The sequence below is a fragment of the Myotis brandtii genome, unplaced genomic scaffold (genome assembly GCF_000412655.1).
Source record: "Myotis brandtii unplaced genomic scaffold, ASM41265v1 scaffold898, whole genome shotgun sequence".
Classification (NCBI taxonomy): domain Eukaryota; kingdom Metazoa; phylum Chordata; class Mammalia; order Chiroptera; family Vespertilionidae; genus Myotis; species Myotis brandtii.
The window spans coordinates 769,832-785,041 of NW_005371683.1; the positions used below are offsets into that span (position 1 = coordinate 769,832).

The window sequence follows — 15,210 nt, forward strand, 5'->3', positions numbered from 1 at the left end:
TGTAATGTTGCTACTGTTATGAATCGTAATGTAAATATCTGATATGCAGGATGGTCTTAGGCGACCCCTGTGAAAGGGTTGTTCGACCGCCAAAGGGGTCGCGACCCACAGGTTGAGAACCGCTGCTTTAGAGCAATAAAAGAGTGGGGAGTGGATGGGGACATGAATCAGGTTGGTTATGATTTGATAACTATTGAAACTGGTGATGGGTATGTGGGAGCTCATCATACTATTCTCCTTTTCTTTCTGCTTAAAATTCTCCATAATAAACACACTTTTTAAAAAAGTATACTATATTATATACACTGAGTGGCCAGATTATTATGACCACCTGACGTTTGTAGGCAAATTAGCTAAAGTTGCTAGAGGGCCAGACCATTATAAACATCTGAATAGCACAACATACCTACGTATCGTTGCTGATCACGTTCACCTTATCATGTTGATGGCGTATCCCAATGGAGATGGCTTCTTCCAACAAGACAATGCGCCATGCCATGGTGCTCATATTGTGCAGGAGTGGTTTCAAGAACATGAGGGAGACTTGCTTAGGTGGCCCCCACAATCACCAGATCTCAATCCAATTGAGCATTTGTGGGACGAAGTTAAAAGAGCCATCAGGCAGCTGGTTCCACAACCATCAAATCTCACAGAACTGGACAGTGCTATTCATCAGGCATGGTGTCAGATTCCTCGAATCACCTTTCAACATCTCGTGGAGTCAATGTCAAGAAGAATCGCCACAGTATTGAAGGCAAAAGGTGGCCCAACAAAGTACTGATGGGGTGGTCATAATAATCTGGCCACTCAGTGTATGTGGGATAGAGAATATTTATCCCACTAAATACATAACACATATATTAGATGAGCTAGAAAGACTCAATTTAGAAGTACAAAAATAAATTATTTGGATGAAAAGACACCATGGTTGCAGGGATGATGAACATAGTGGGTGATGAGGCTGCTAGCAGGCCCTCTGGAGGGAGGGCACGTGTCTGTACCCATCATCAGTCTTTTGTCCCCCACTAGGTGACTGTGGTCCGGAATTTGGAGGCCTACGGTCTGGACCCATGCACAGTAGCTGCCACCCTGCAGCAGCGATGCCAGGCTAGCACCACTGTCACTCCTGCCCCTGGGGCCAAGGACAGCCTGCAGGTCCAGATCCAGGGAAACCAGGTCCACCACCTCGGCCGGCTGTTGCTTGGTGAGCATCTCCTCTGAAGAAGCAGAGACACTGATCTCTCTTGGCGAAAATCTTCCGATCCTCTGTATAAGGCCATAGGGTTTTTACCAGCCAGCAAGAGGTGGAGCTAATGTTTGAACTAGACTTTTTGGCCCCAAATTCAATGTTCCTTCCACCACCCTTTAGAGTAGTTTTCTTCCAGGTCCTTCCCTTTTTATAAGCATTGTTGGGCACCCCAACTGCTAGGCACTTGCAGGGCTTTTTGCAGGTATGACCTCTCTTGATCGTAATGAAGCTGCAGAACTGGTTCTGTTTGCAGATGAGGAAACTGGGGTTCTGAGAAGGTTCAGTGCCTTGCCCTGAGATAGTCAGCTATTGGCTGCTGTAGCTGGGCTCTGAACTTTGCTTTGTCCGACTGTAGAGCAAGCATGTCAAACTCGTGTGAGTTTGACATGCTTGCTGTAGAGCCAAGTTCTTTCGACCAACTCTGGGTCACATAGCCTCCAGTCTGGCCTCAATTCAAGCCGTCTTCTGCATTTCTGTCTGAGTCAGCTTTCTAAAACAAATGTGCTTACATCACTCTCCTCTAAAGTTATTTTTGCCTCTTTAGTGCGCTCAGAAACAAGGCCCTCCCAGGTCTCAGCCGCTGGCCTCCTGCTGTGCCCCAGACAGACCACGCACATCCACACTTGGGTACTCACCTGGTGTGCCTCCCACAGCCAACTCCGCCTGACCCTAAAGGCTCATTGGCCAGCTTAGGGGTCACGGGAAGCCTGTCTCAGAGCGTGTCCCATTTTTTTCTGTTTCCTAAAATTAGAGTTTGAAAAATTGCTAATGTAGCACTTTCCAACTGTATTTATAGTACTGGTTAGTGTCTGCAACTTGGCTAATTTTTTCTAATGTCTGAACTTCCTGCTGAGCGTCTTAAGTCAGAGACCTTGCCCTTTTCATCCTTTAATCATGCTCAGGGCCTGGCACATAGTAAATGCTCAATAAGCAAATTTATTTTATGATAAGGCAGTAATCAGCAGTTAACTTTTATAATTGAGCCTTTTCAAGTGAAGAACCCTGTATGAGGTGCTGAGACAAATACAGAGGAAAACAGACACATTCTCTCATGAGAAGGTTCTAAATGCCTGAAGTACACCTAGCAAGTAGCTATCAATGTGAAAATTACTGAAATTCACACGTACCTCCACATCTAGGAAAAACACTTCATCCCAAAGGCTTCTGTAGGAGCTGAGTCTAAGCAGTGTAGAAGAGCAGATCCATGGTGGAAATGGTTTGAACAGAGGCTTGTCAACAGAATGAGCACCCAAGTGACGAGAGGGCCAGGAGGTAGCTGTGCGGGTTGGGGCCAAGGAGGGACCTTGTGAGACAGAGCAGGGGCCGTGGGAGGGGGAGTTGTGCCCCACTGACAAGTTCCTGTGTTTTGGATTGTAGAAGAATATCAGCTTCCTCGGAAACACATCCAAGGCCTCGAAAAGGCCCCCAAGCCTGGCAAGAAGAAGTGACAGACTCTTGCTTCATGTGGTCGATCCCGTGGAATCCAGGTTCTGGGCTGCTCACTCATAGGAGCGTTTTCAGCTTTTGCAAATAAAAAATATATAATTCTTTACCAGAATAAATTTTTATTCTAATCTAAATCTGATTTCCCTCTTGTTTCCTCCACTCAGCTAAAATATACTAAATTTTCAAGCCAGGAGCCGTTTTACCCAACAGAAGAGGCTGGCGTGCCTTTCCATTCAGGTTTGGGTTCCTCCCTGGTTCTCAAGCCCAGGCGGCCCACCAGAGTGCAGGCAGGTGAGGCCTTCCTGTTAGTTTGAAGTCCCTCTAACAGATAACCCACAGCCTCTTGCTCATCTATGCCTACTATCTAATTAGCCTCCCAGGCCAAAATAATCCTTCCCATCTCTAAGGGTCATTCATACAGAAAGCAGAACCCAGCTGTTTTGCCTGGGTTGATGACAAAAGAGGCAAGGACTGGCCCTGAATTAACAGCAAAATTTAAACTCGATAAACAGGAAACGATAAAAGCACATCAGGACGTGGGTTTCTGTCTAGTGATTCTTCCCAGCGTTCGTTAGTGCACTGCCACTAGCAGTGGTAAACTGAGGCAGCTTCCTTACTGTGAAGGCTTATCAGGCAAATGCTTTCTAAACTTCCTAACGGGCTCCTGCTAATGTAGCTGGTTCTCAGAGGGGCCACGAGCTCCCTGAAATGGTACGCCAGGTTTTATTTGATCATTTTCCCAAGAGAGGTTACCAGGCGTTTGTCGCATTCCCAATGGAACACTTCATGCTGCGAGGAGGTCCAGAACCATTGCCTTGGTCCCTGCTCAGTTCACGGAAGTCACGTCTGTGGCTGAAACTCTCCTGTAAAATCGGAGGGAGAAAGGGCTGAGCTGAATCCCTTTAGGGTTCTTCAGGTTGTATCATCAAAAAAGTTATACTTCAACTTCTTTTTTTCTTTCTCATCTCACTTTTTAAAAGAAACAGATGCCCAGCCGGTGTTGCTCAGTGGTTAAGTGTCGACCTATGAACCAGGAGGCCATGGTTTGATTCGGTCAGGGCACATGCCTGGGCTGCAGGCTTGATTCAAAGTGTGGGACATGCAGGAGGCAGCTGATCAATGATTCTCTCTCATCATTGATGTTTCTCTCTCTCTTCTTTTCCCTTCTCTGAAATCAATAAAAATATAGTTTAAAAAGGGAAAACGAAAAAAAAAAAAAGGGAACCCCCATCCCCTGCTTGTGGGAATGCAGATTGGTGCAGCCACTCTGCAAAGCAATATGGAGGTTCCTCAGAAAACTAAAAGTAGAATTACCATATGACCCAGCAATCCCACTTCTGGTGTTTATCTGAAGAAAACAAAAAAAGCTAATTTAAAAAGATATATGCACCCCTGTGTTCATTGCAGCATTATTTACAATAGTCAAGACATGGAAGCAACCTAGGTATCTATTGATAGACAGCTGGATAAAGGCATAATACATATAATGAAATATTAGCCATAAAAAAGAATAAAATCTTGCCACTTCTGACAACATGGATGGACCGAGAGGGCATCATGCTAAATAGACAAATACTGTATGATTTCACATATATGGGGAATCTACAAAAACAAACAAAACAGAGACAGACTCATAGATACAGAGATTAAACTAATGGTTGCCTGAGGGGAGGGGGAGGAGGGATGGATGACAAAGGTGAAGGAGAACAAGTTGTAAACTTCCAGTTATAAAATAAATAATTCATGGGAATGTAATGTACAACACAGGGACTATAGTCGGTATCATAATTGCTTTGTACGGTTACGGATGGTTACTAGACTTACTGTATCGCTTTGAAAGGTATATGATAGCAAATCACCATGTGTTGTACATCTAAAACTAGTATGCTGTGTGTCGATTATACTTGAATCATAAAAAATAAAACTGGAAGCAGAAAAGAAATAGAAGAATCATTGCTTACCTCAGTAGCTGGTCCTGGAGTTTAATCCTCCTCAGCTCCGGAACGCCCTTCTCGTTCTAACTCCCCATCTTTCCTCCCCTGCTCTGTGGGGATGTCGAGTAGCCGGTCACCTAGCAGCACTCTCCAGCCATGTGTTTGGACCGTTTCCTCAAGGTTATTTGAACAGGAGCTTCACGCCTCTGTCCGCTGGCAAAGAAAACCTGACACTGCCAGGAAGTGTGTGCTGTCTCGGTTCCCACCGCCCTCACAGCTCCCAAGGCCCACGAGAAGGTCAAGTTCAAGGAAGAGGTCTCCAGTCTGAATCACTTTTGCAACGAACTTTATTTTTTTAAACCCATATAAGAAAGACATTTAAAGAGAAAATATCCTCAAAACAAACACACGGGGAAACAGGAGGATAGAAGGCACTACCAGCAGTCACGCCCTCCCCGGGGAGGGGGCGGTTCTTGGTCCATCCTGTTTTCGGAGGCTCGGACCCTGGGTCCTGGGTTAACTGCTTCAGATGAAGTCTGCGTTTCCCCGTAACGTTCTTGTTGCATAAACACCCCTATCTCTTCATACACAGTATATGCCTTTATGGTGTACATGTACATGAGTTTTGTTTTCTTTTCCAAAAATAAAGCAGCCACCCCCGTCAGGAGGTTCTCAGCAGCATTCACAGCGTTGCAGCAGGAGCCGTGCCTTCTATCCGTGGTAGAGACATGCAGCGTGAAGGGAAAGGACGCGGCCGCTCCCTGAACTACACAGCAGGAGGGAGGCTTTCCGGGGAGGGGGTGCTAAGGCTGAGCATGAGATGGCAGGCCATAGGGTTCTGTGATTTAAAATCTTCTCACGCTGCCAGCCCGTCTGGCTTCTGCAGCTCTGAAGACGAGCACAGTCTGTACGATGAAGGGTCAGCATTCCTTCTGGGACCAGGGCAGTGTGGGCTCAGCGAGGCTGCACGAGGAAACGAGGCTTGAACCAACCCCAGAGGGACTGGGGAAGGCAGAGGACGTCGAAGAAAGGGTCTCTCAGAGGCCGGATTGAAAAACCTGCCCTGCTTTGAAAGTTACGTCTTTCTCCCTCAGCGCTGGAGTGTCTGCATCTGGCTACATGCTTGGGCTGTGTGGCTAGTGTACTTAAGTTTGGGCTGAAACAAGGAGCCAGTACAAGCGAGAGCCCGGAATCTGATCCGCCCTGTCAATGTGGTTTGACATCTCTTCTGGGAATCAAAGCCCAGGAACTTCGATGGGAAGAAGGCTTGACCCTGACCCCTGACCCCACACGGAGAGGGAGGGCTCTCCGGGCCTTGTCTCCCACACCGCTGTGGCCCACTTCCTGGCAGGAACAAGCCAGCAGCAAAGCTTCCGACAAGTTCCTTGCTCCCGTCTCTCTGGAAACAAAAAGGCACTGAGGTCAGCAGGGAGGTCAGCGGGAGGCCAGCCCCACACTCGCTGAGCGCAGTGCCGCTGGCCAGCCCGTGCTGCAGAACACAGAGGACCACGTGGCTGGGTGGGAAGTTCCCCTGAAATCAAGGCTGCTCCTCTGGCAGCACCGGAGTCCATGCCCCCATCCAGGAGAGGCCGTGCTGGAGGCCCAGGGCCAAGGCAGCCAGGCCTCCCCGTCCTCTCGCTGATGGGAAGCTGCAGACACTTGGCCACGTTTCTCCGCAAGCTCTTTGGCTTCCTCTGGCTGCCTGATGTCCGTGCTAGCAGGAGACGTCTAAAATGGCGAGTAGCCGGTTTCCTTGGTGGAAACACGAGGACAATGGCAGTATAAATACAGTTGTAACTGAAGAACAAACAGTTGTTGACAAAGACGCGGCAAAGCACCACACACACGCAGGTGTACATATGCCTTTGGGCTCCCATGTGCACAGGCTCCGGCGATGAGGGCCAGGGCCAGGCCGCAGCTTCCCCAGAAATCTCTGAGCCAACCTCAGCCCTGGTCCTTCTGACCTGAGGCCAGTGCGGGACAATCCTTTTATGAGCATCATCCTGCTTTCGGGAACTTAGCTCAGACCTGCTAAAGGAATATGCTACAGCTTTTAACTCATAAATAAGATCCTGTGGGTGGCACGTAAAGAAGAAATAAAGGAGGCAACTATTTGGTTTGTGAAAGGCTTGCAGATTGCGGGAGGACGCCGGTTGCTCTTCGCACAAGTGCCATTTGGCAGGTGCAGACGGGCGCTGCGAGGCAGGGGGCAGGACCCAGCCCCGTGCACACACGTGTCCATCAGAGACTGCGCTGCACCTGGGATGCTGGTGGGCACACACGCATCCCTCAGAGGTGTCCTGAGAAAAAGTGTCTGTTGCAAAATAATAATTAATAATAAAAATAAATCCGTGGGTGCTGGGAGCGAGGAAGCAGGACCGGTTAGCCAGGTTGGCCTTGGGACTCTCTCAAGGCCTCCTCCAGTTTCTGCCTAAACTTGTCGTACTTCTTCTGCACTTGTTGGATTTTGTCCTGCTCTTCTTTTTCCAGGATGGTTAGGAAGTTCTGGAGCTCGGGGATGGAAAAGGCATCCCACTGCGAAGCGAGAGGGAGATGCAGGGAGAAAACAAATAGGAGACGGGTTAGAAGTCGCCCGACCCGAGGGGCCCTGCAGCCTCAGGCTCTCAGCTGCGCACAGTCCGCTACTGAACAGGCAGGTGCAGTGAGCAAAGCTTGGGTTTCCCATGTCATGTTAGCAACACATTTTCAAATCCTCATATATCACGAACAAGAAGTTATCCACGAGCCGAGTATCAATATTATTAGTCAGTAATCTTAAATGTTCTCTGTAGCAGCTGAGATCTTAAAACACATTGTATGCGGGAAACGTATTTATACGTTTTACGTTGACTGGTAGTAAGTAGAGCTCGGGACACATATTAATACGTTTTTTTATAGACTAGCGGTAGAATGCGGGTAACGTATAAATACGTAAACTAAAGTTATCGTAATTTTACTGAACGTTGCCATTTGCGCAAAAAAATTAGCAAAAATGGCCCGCGCCACGCGGCACCTGTTAGCGCGCGATAAAAACTACCCGCAAACAATGTATTAACAGGGCCCCGGCTGGTCTGCTCCAGCTATCTGTGGGTGACAGTAGGCTCCCCACATGCAGACCCTCAACATTTGGAGGAGAGCTGGACTTGGGCTCAGGAGGCTGGATTTCAGCCTGAATCACCCTGTGACCTTGAGCTCGTCACCCCACCCTTCTCAGCCTGTTTCCTCATCTGCTGGCAGAGCAGATAATGAGAGAACATAAGCCGCAAAGCTCTGCAGAGCCTCGCTGGCCCAGGCCTGCCCGGACGGGACCTGGCTTCTCAGGCTGACCTAGGAGCTGAGGCCCCTGGGGGCCAGGGGTTTGGACTCCTCAGTTCTTGGAGCACATAGGAGTTGTGAGGTTCATCTGGTTCCATCCCCACATTGCACAGGTGAGAAAACAGGTCCACGCAGGGAAGGTGGAGTAACCACGGTCACAGAACTGGAGGCGGCGGAGCTAGAAGCAGAGCCCAGGCCTCGGAACCCCAGGCCTGCGAGCTGTCCCCTGGGCCAGCAGTGCTCCAGCCTTTCCAGTGGAACACTTTTCCAAACAACCAGACCTGCCTGGGTGACGTGGGGAGAAGGGACAGAGCCCCACTTGCCTAGATCCCCCAAATCTCCAAAGGGACCCCAAGACTGCTCTGCCAAGCCCTAGGCCTCCACTGAGCACAGTGTGACAAACACTCTCCGTCACATGTCTCCGCCTTCCCAGCATCCCAGGCCTCTGGGGGCACCTGTCTGGGTTCCACCCGTTTATACCACCAGACTCCTCTAGGGGGAGCGAGGTCAATGTTTAAGAACCAGGGGAGACAAAAGGCTCAAACACCTCTCTCTGGTGCTTGCTGGGCCCTCAGGCCACCCCGGAGCGAAACCACCTCAGTTTACCCAGGGAGTTGCCAGTGCCCGTCCATCTGAGCGCTCAGAAATGAAGCCCATGAAATCCTCTTTCCACAGCCCTTGCCAGACGCAGGCCCGGACTCGCCTCACCCTGGGCGCTGCCAACCTGGCTTACACCCTGAACCTGGGCCCCGCACTCACCCCAGCTCAACTCCTCACGCCATTTTCCTGCCACACCTGTGCTGGGCTGTGAGGACATACCCCTGCGCCACCCGCAGTGCCCTGGGGCTGCGTCTGGGCAGCTGCAAAGGGCCCAGGCCTACCTCCACCTCTCCAGTCTCGTTCTCCTTGAGCACAAAGCTGAGGACGTCCGTGTCGGGCCCGGCCAGCAAGCGCAGGTAGAGGGGGCAGTCGGCCACGGAGAGCTTCTGGAACAGCACTGCCAACAAACCGAGAGGGGGGCTGGAGCTGGGCCGGGAGAGGGGCGGGCCCTGCTTGGGTGGGGGAACTATACAGAGCAGGTGCTGATAACAGATGGAGTGGTCCTTTCAACCACAGAATGAACCTGACAAGGATACGTGGGGAGTGCCTGGCCGCGGTGGCTCAGTGGGTGAGCGTTGACCTATGAACCAGGAGATCATGGTTCGATTCCCAGTCAGGGCACATGCCTGGGTTGTGGGCTCGATCCCCAGTAGGGGGCGTGCAGGAGGCAGCTCTCTCATCATTGATGTTCCTATCTCTCTCTTCCTCTCCCTTCCTCTCTGAAATCAATTAAAACAACAACAAGAATACACGGGGAGTAACCTTTCATCTCTGGTGTGAGGGGGAAGCATGTTTCCATTCACGTCATCTCCCAAAAGATTAGGAGCAGTGGGGCGGGTTCCCTCTCATCCCAGATTAGGAGGTGGGAGCCTGGGTGTGGGTTTCCTGAAGTCACATATGGAGCGAGGGGCCCAGGGAGGGCATCAGCTCCCACCCAGCATGCGTGGGCCACAGACCTGCTGCACTCGGATGGCCTGGCCCCACAGCGGTGCGGGAGCGGGCCACTCCTCCCCCGGGCCTGGCGGGTTAGTGGGGACACAGACAGTTAGGAAGGTGGTCTCTGGGGCAGAGCCCCCACTCTCATACCTTGCCCGTCCTTGTGTATCCGCTTAAAAAGTGCAAACTTCTGGGGATTGTCCACGACCATGAACTTCTTGAGCAGCCCCTGGATGACCTCGCTGACCGTGGTGGTGCTGCTGATGTGCAGCTGCTTGATGGCGTCGAGCGGCAGGTAGAAGGACGTCCGCTTGTCCGTGGTGGCCGCCAGGTTCACTTCCTTGATGGCGTCGTAGATGGACTGGGGCCGGATCCCAGCAGGCACCGTCACCGGCCGCCGAAGTTTCAAATGCACTTTGATGAAACCTGTGTAGGTGCCGTCTTCACTCTGCCCGTGGGGGGACGGCAGATGGGGTCAGGGCGGGTCTGTCTGGCATGGTCCTTGCCACTGCCCCGGGGCCCAGGGGCTGCACTTCGCCCCGGGCAGCGCCCCCACCTGGCTCCCTGAGTTCCTTCCTGCCTCCTTTAACCTAGGGGTGCCCAGTGGGCCCCAAGAAGGCCCACAGTATGTAGCTACCAGAAAGGATATTTGGGGCAGCTGTCGCTTTGTCCCAGAGCTGCCTGCCCCAAATCTGCCACCAGCCAAATGCCGATTGCCTTAGGCGAGTCCCCACTCTAAGAGGCAGGGTCTGAGCGGCCTCTTTCTAAAACCCACAGCCTGTAAGACAAACCCAGGCCCATCTCTGACTGGATTTCCTGGGGCCTCATTTGGTTGAAGCCCCAAAGAACCAGTTGCTGTCAGCCACCAGCAGGGGGCAGGGTTCTCCTACTTTCTCCTCCCCTCCCCACTGAAGATGGCCTTTCTGAGCCTGGCACCAAGTGGGCACCCCCCCACCCCCACTCCTGAGCTCTGTCCAACCCAAGGGAGCGTCCCCAGACACAGGCTGTACCTGTGCAATTAAGAGGGGCTGCGAACGCCCCTTGTCCAGGGCTTCCTGGGGGCCAACCTATGCCAGGCCCTCGGTCACTGTATCTCCATTTTACCGTAAAACTCAGAGAAGTTAAGAAAGTCTCCCAAAGTCACAAGTGACCAAGTGGAAGAGCCAGAGATGGGATCTGTGTCTGACTCTAAAGCCCATTCTATTTCTCTAAAGGACGGGGCCCTGGCCGCCCAGGCTGTCCGCCTTCCACAGCCCCTGAGGCCCCCAGAGGCCAGAAGAAAAGGGACGTCAAGCGGGGAGCCCCAGAATCCAGAGGGACTGCAGAGGAGCGAGACGGGAAGGGGGTGTGGGGAGGCCTGGGGGCACGGGTGGGCAGGCCCGCTCACCAGCTTCATGCCCAGGCAGTTCTTCTCACGGCTGTTGTAGCTGGCGATCTGCTGCTTGATCTCCTGCAGTGTGGGCGGGCGCCGCAGCTCCTCCGCGGGTTTACTGACATTCTGGAACAGACACAGAGGTGAGGGTGGGTGTGCATGGTTCTCAGGATTCAAAGGGGAAGGCCACGCCCTCCCAAAGGCCTCTGACCAGCAGAAGCCAGCAGCAGCCCCACACAGTGACAACGGATGGCGGGACGCATCTATCTGCTAGACCTGGAGCTGTTACTACTGTCTGCTGCTAAGGTTTCCACAGCAGCTGCAAGAAAAACGGGTCCTCGCACTGTCTGTCTGACTGTGGCAGCCAAGAATGAACAGGGAATACAGGAAAAAACATGGAGTTTCTGCAACTCAAACAACTCCGTAAGCAGTGAAGAGCCCGTTTTACTCCAAAGAATCTAAAATATGTTTATGAGAGAAGTATTGAAAAGTAATTCCCCTTCACCCTTGCCCTCTGATTGATTCCACTTTTTAAGGGTTGAAACTAACTAAAATCTAGCCAGTGAGTTCTTTTATTTAAAAAAAAAAATTGCATGGATTTAGGGTAGAAATAGAGGTCACATCCCAGCTGTGCCATCCCCTCGCCCACCACCCCTGGGGAAGTAACTTCAATCTCCCTCAGCCTCAGTCTCCTCATCTGTGAAATGAGAGCAATACCTCTCCCTTGGGCTTGTTGTGAGAACAATGTGAAAGTGCCCGTCCCACAGGCATTGACTTTGAACTCTGAGAATCAGCAGAGCTCTTTTGCTGACGAAGGGTTGCTATGGGAAAGATGCTTTTAGATGCTATGGGAGATGCAAAGAAATGCAAGCATGCTCCATCTCCCCAGGGAAGTAACAATAGAGGTGGAGAGACCTGAACGTGCATCGATGCAGCATGTGCCGACCGAATGACAGCAATTCTCCCGGGCCCAGAGGTCCAAGGGCACAGGGACATCAGCTCAGGCCCCATGTCATAATAAGAACTAAGTATATTTGTCAATGAATGAGTGAAGTGGTGGGGGCCGGGGCTGTAGTCCTCTATGATAATAGAGGGACACCCAGCATTCACTCAGCACCGGCTCTGTGCCTGCACTCGGCGTGCATTACCTCACTGAATCCTCATGAACCCAAACTCTGTAAGACAGTGTATTGCCCATTTCACAGGTAGACCACGGAGAGCCAGAGGTTAGTGACCTGCCTAAAGCCGCAGTCAGTGTGTGCAGAACTGGAAGAAAAGCTCAGATCTGTTCCGTGGTGCTCTTCCTATGACGTCATGACTTCTTCTCATCCCCCGCCCCCTCCCCTGGGAAGGTAAAGGACGGACAGACGGAGCTGAGGTGATGGAGGTCAGTGTTCTTCACACCGTGGAAGTGGTCCCGGGTGAATTCTGGGTCCAAGCAACTCGGTCCCTCAGTCACCCCCCCCCCCCCCCCCCCCCCCCCCCCCCCCCACCTTCCCAGTCTTTCCTCAGAGTCTGAGTGTGGCTGGGAGTACAGGAGCCAGCATTTGGGGGAACAAATGACTACGTAGTAGGTTGGCTGGTCAAAACCTACCAAGAATTTGCCTGATCTTAGAAATCTACCCAATTCAGGGAGGGTCAGGGTTCTCTTTTGGCCAAAGAGGAAACAGGCCAAGGGGGCCAGGTGACGGTGCTCTCTGGGCTGCCTCCCTAACACCATCCAACACCGTGCCGTGGGCGTCGGGTTTGGTTGGGGAATTCACAGCCCTCGGCCACCACATCACCACCCCGTGAACACCACGGGCACCCACAGCAGAGCCGGACCTGCCCCCTCCCTCAGCAAGCTGTCCCGTGGGGACATGCCACACTCAGCAGCATCCATCACTTCCTCCTCTCACTTTCCAGTCCCACGGAGCCCATAACATGCCACGCTCGGTGGCTGCCAAGGAGCGCTGGTGTGGCCCCTCACCCTCTGCACGAAGGTGCGTGACAGCCCTTGTCTGCGACAGCATCTTTCCTTGGCCTGTCCTCCCCCTTCACTCTTCCTCAGGGATCTTGGGAACAGCACTGTGCCCCGCGCTCTCACATGCCTGTCTCACATACTACATATCTTATTCCCATTTTACAGATTACAAAACCGAGGCTCAGAGAGGTGAAGAGCGTGCCTGAGTGTCTTAGGTCCCCCTGCTAGTAAGGGGCTGAGTAGGGCCTAGAATAGCGGTTCTCAACCTGTGGGTCTCGAACAATGAAAATATATCCTGCATATCAGATATTTACATTACGATTCATGACAGTAGCAGAATTACAGTTATGAAGTAGCAATGAAAATAATTTTATGGTTGGGTCACAACATGAGGAACTGTATTAGAGGGTCACGGCATTAGGAAGGTTGAACACCACTGGCCTAGAACCAAGTCCACCTGAGTCTGAAGCCCATGTTCTTCTCCACTCACCACGTGGCCTCCTAGGACGGCCTCTTCTGCTAAAGGGGTACCTCCCCCCTTCCCCCCCACAATGATCACCGTGGTTCCACGCCACAGGGCTGGATGGGCAGCTGCTACACCAAGGCCTATCAGTTACGTGGCCTGTGAGAGGCTCACCCAGGGTGCACCGGACCCGTGGGTCAGGCCAGAGGCCCTGGCCCCGGGGAGCACCACGGCTCCTGAGAAGATGGTAAGAAGGAACTTCTCACCTTTTCAGCCGCCAGGATGGAGGGCCCACCCTTTTCCTACTGGACCCCGATTCCAAAGAAGACCACCCAAGGGGGACCACTCCCAGGACACCTCCTGTTTGCTTGAGCCTCACTGTCTTCATTCGCTGTTCATTCATCCAGGGACCTCAACATAGAGCTGCTCACCCCTTCCCTGGGCGCGTCTCTGGGACCTGGCCTGCCTCTCCTGCCTCCTGGGAGCTCCCAGTCGAAGGACCGGGGTCCCGTTACTGTTCTGCGCTCCGTCCGCCTCTGCAGCACGCAGGCTGCTGCTTGGAGTGAAGAGCCTTCTCATACTCATCTACTTAAAAGAGTTAATGGATGGAAAGAAAACTCTAGAAGCTCTGGGAGATCTCTCATAGTTTCCAACCGAACTACAGCCATCTCTCTGCAAGAAAAGGCATCTGTGTCCCCGCTCCCACGGGCCTGTGCTCCAGGCCTGGTTTTGAAGGCAGCCAGGGTCGGGACTGCCCTAACCCAAGGCTTCTTCCTGTTCCCTTTCCTTCAGCAGATAACCCATCTCTTCTACCCCGTTCCCACCCACAAACCTGGGGGAGTGAGGTGAGTGGCCGCGGGCACCCCCTCCAGCACTGACGCACAAGACAGCCCTCCAGACTCCACCACCCGTCATCGGGGAGCTCCAGGAGCCCTGCGTGGCCAATCCATGAGATCTCACGCCCTGGGATGTCAGCCGCAGGGCTGGGCTGGCTGCTGCCCACACCAGATCTGGCAGACAAGGTCTGACCCACGGACCGAATGAATCACCTCCCAAAATAGGCCAATCAGCCAGCCAGCCACAGCCACAGGGGCCTCCAATCCTTTCCATCCAAGGGATGGTATGAAATCTAGACCGCGATGCTTAAACACGGCCACACATGCAGTCCTTGGGGGGGATCGTCAAACTCAGCGCCTGAGCTCCATCCTGGACATTTCATTGGTCTGCGGTGCACCCTGGGCACAGGGAGTCTGGAGTCTCCCAGGTGATCCTAATGCGCAGGATTGTTTGAGAAGAACTGGTATGGACCCCTCACAGGCACTTGCAGACCTCAGGGGTCCCCATCCCGCTGCAGAGGCCCACAGACACCCACTGCCCAAGTATCTGCTATGTGAACAGATCAATAATACAGTCATCTTGCCCAGCCGTGGCTCAGTGGTTGAGTGTCGACCTATGAACCAGGAGGCCACCGTTCGATTCCCAGTCAGGGGCACATGCCTGGGTTGCGGGCTCCATCCCAGTGTGTGGCGTGCGGGAGGCAGCCGATCAATGATTCCCTCTCATCATTGATGTTTCTATCTCTCTCTCCCTCTCTTCCTCTCTGAAATAAAAATTTAATGAAAAAATAATAATATAGTAATCTTCAGAGGATAAGGCAAAGACCCCAATCTCTTCACCCGCCAGATTCTCAGGTGCTCAGAGTGAAAGATTTGTCTCTGCCCCTGGCACAAAGGTAGGCACCAGGCAGACGGAGTTTGTCTCCTGGGGTGGCCCACGCTGGAGACAGAACAGGGAAGTCACTCTTACGATCTAACCAATACTGGCTGTGGCCCGGGAGGGGTCTCTCCTTGGGGGTTTACACATCTCAGTGCATCTGGCAAGGGATTTGTCTGCTCTGATTAAGCCTTGGCATTGGTAGCAGATGGTTTAGCT

The 15,210-nt window shown here is 52.4% G+C and overlaps 2 protein-coding genes across 11 annotated transcripts in view; one reads left to right on the top strand and one right to left on the bottom strand.

Moving 5' to 3' along the window:
* EIF2D (eukaryotic translation initiation factor 2D) overlaps positions 1–3,695 on the top strand; it is a 35,954-nt gene extending 32,259 nt beyond the window's left edge. For 5 of the 9 annotated variants that reach the window (XM_005885232.2, XM_014532515.1, XM_005885234.2 and 2 more), the window contains 2 exons: positions 1,030–1,204; positions 2,627–2,829. In XM_005885232.2, the coding sequence (XP_005885294.1) occupies positions 1,030–1,204; positions 2,627–2,697 (246 nt within the window). In that variant the 3' untranslated portion in view covers positions 2,698–2,829. Of the gene's footprint in view, positions 1–1,029; positions 1,205–2,626; positions 2,830–2,859 lie in introns of those variants that run through there. The other 4 variants (XM_005885230.2, XM_014532513.1, XM_014532514.1 and 1 more) reach the window with 4 other exon arrangements.
* A 666-nt stretch (positions 3,696–4,361) lies between these two features.
* Positions 4,362–15,210, bottom strand: part of RASSF5 (Ras association (RalGDS/AF-6) domain family member 5) — a 60,841-nt gene continuing 49,992 nt past the window's right edge. For both annotated transcript variants that reach the window (XM_005885236.2, XM_005885237.2), the window contains exons 3-6: positions 10,868–10,978; positions 9,631–9,928; positions 8,826–8,941; positions 4,362–7,164 (exon numbers count right to left, since the gene is read on the bottom strand). In XM_005885236.2, coding sequence (XP_005885298.1) covers positions 7,012–7,164; positions 8,826–8,941; positions 9,631–9,928; positions 10,868–10,978 — 678 coding nt within the window. In that variant the 3' untranslated portion in view covers positions 4,362–7,011. The remainder of the gene's footprint in view (positions 7,165–8,825; positions 8,942–9,630; positions 9,929–10,867; positions 10,979–15,210) is intronic.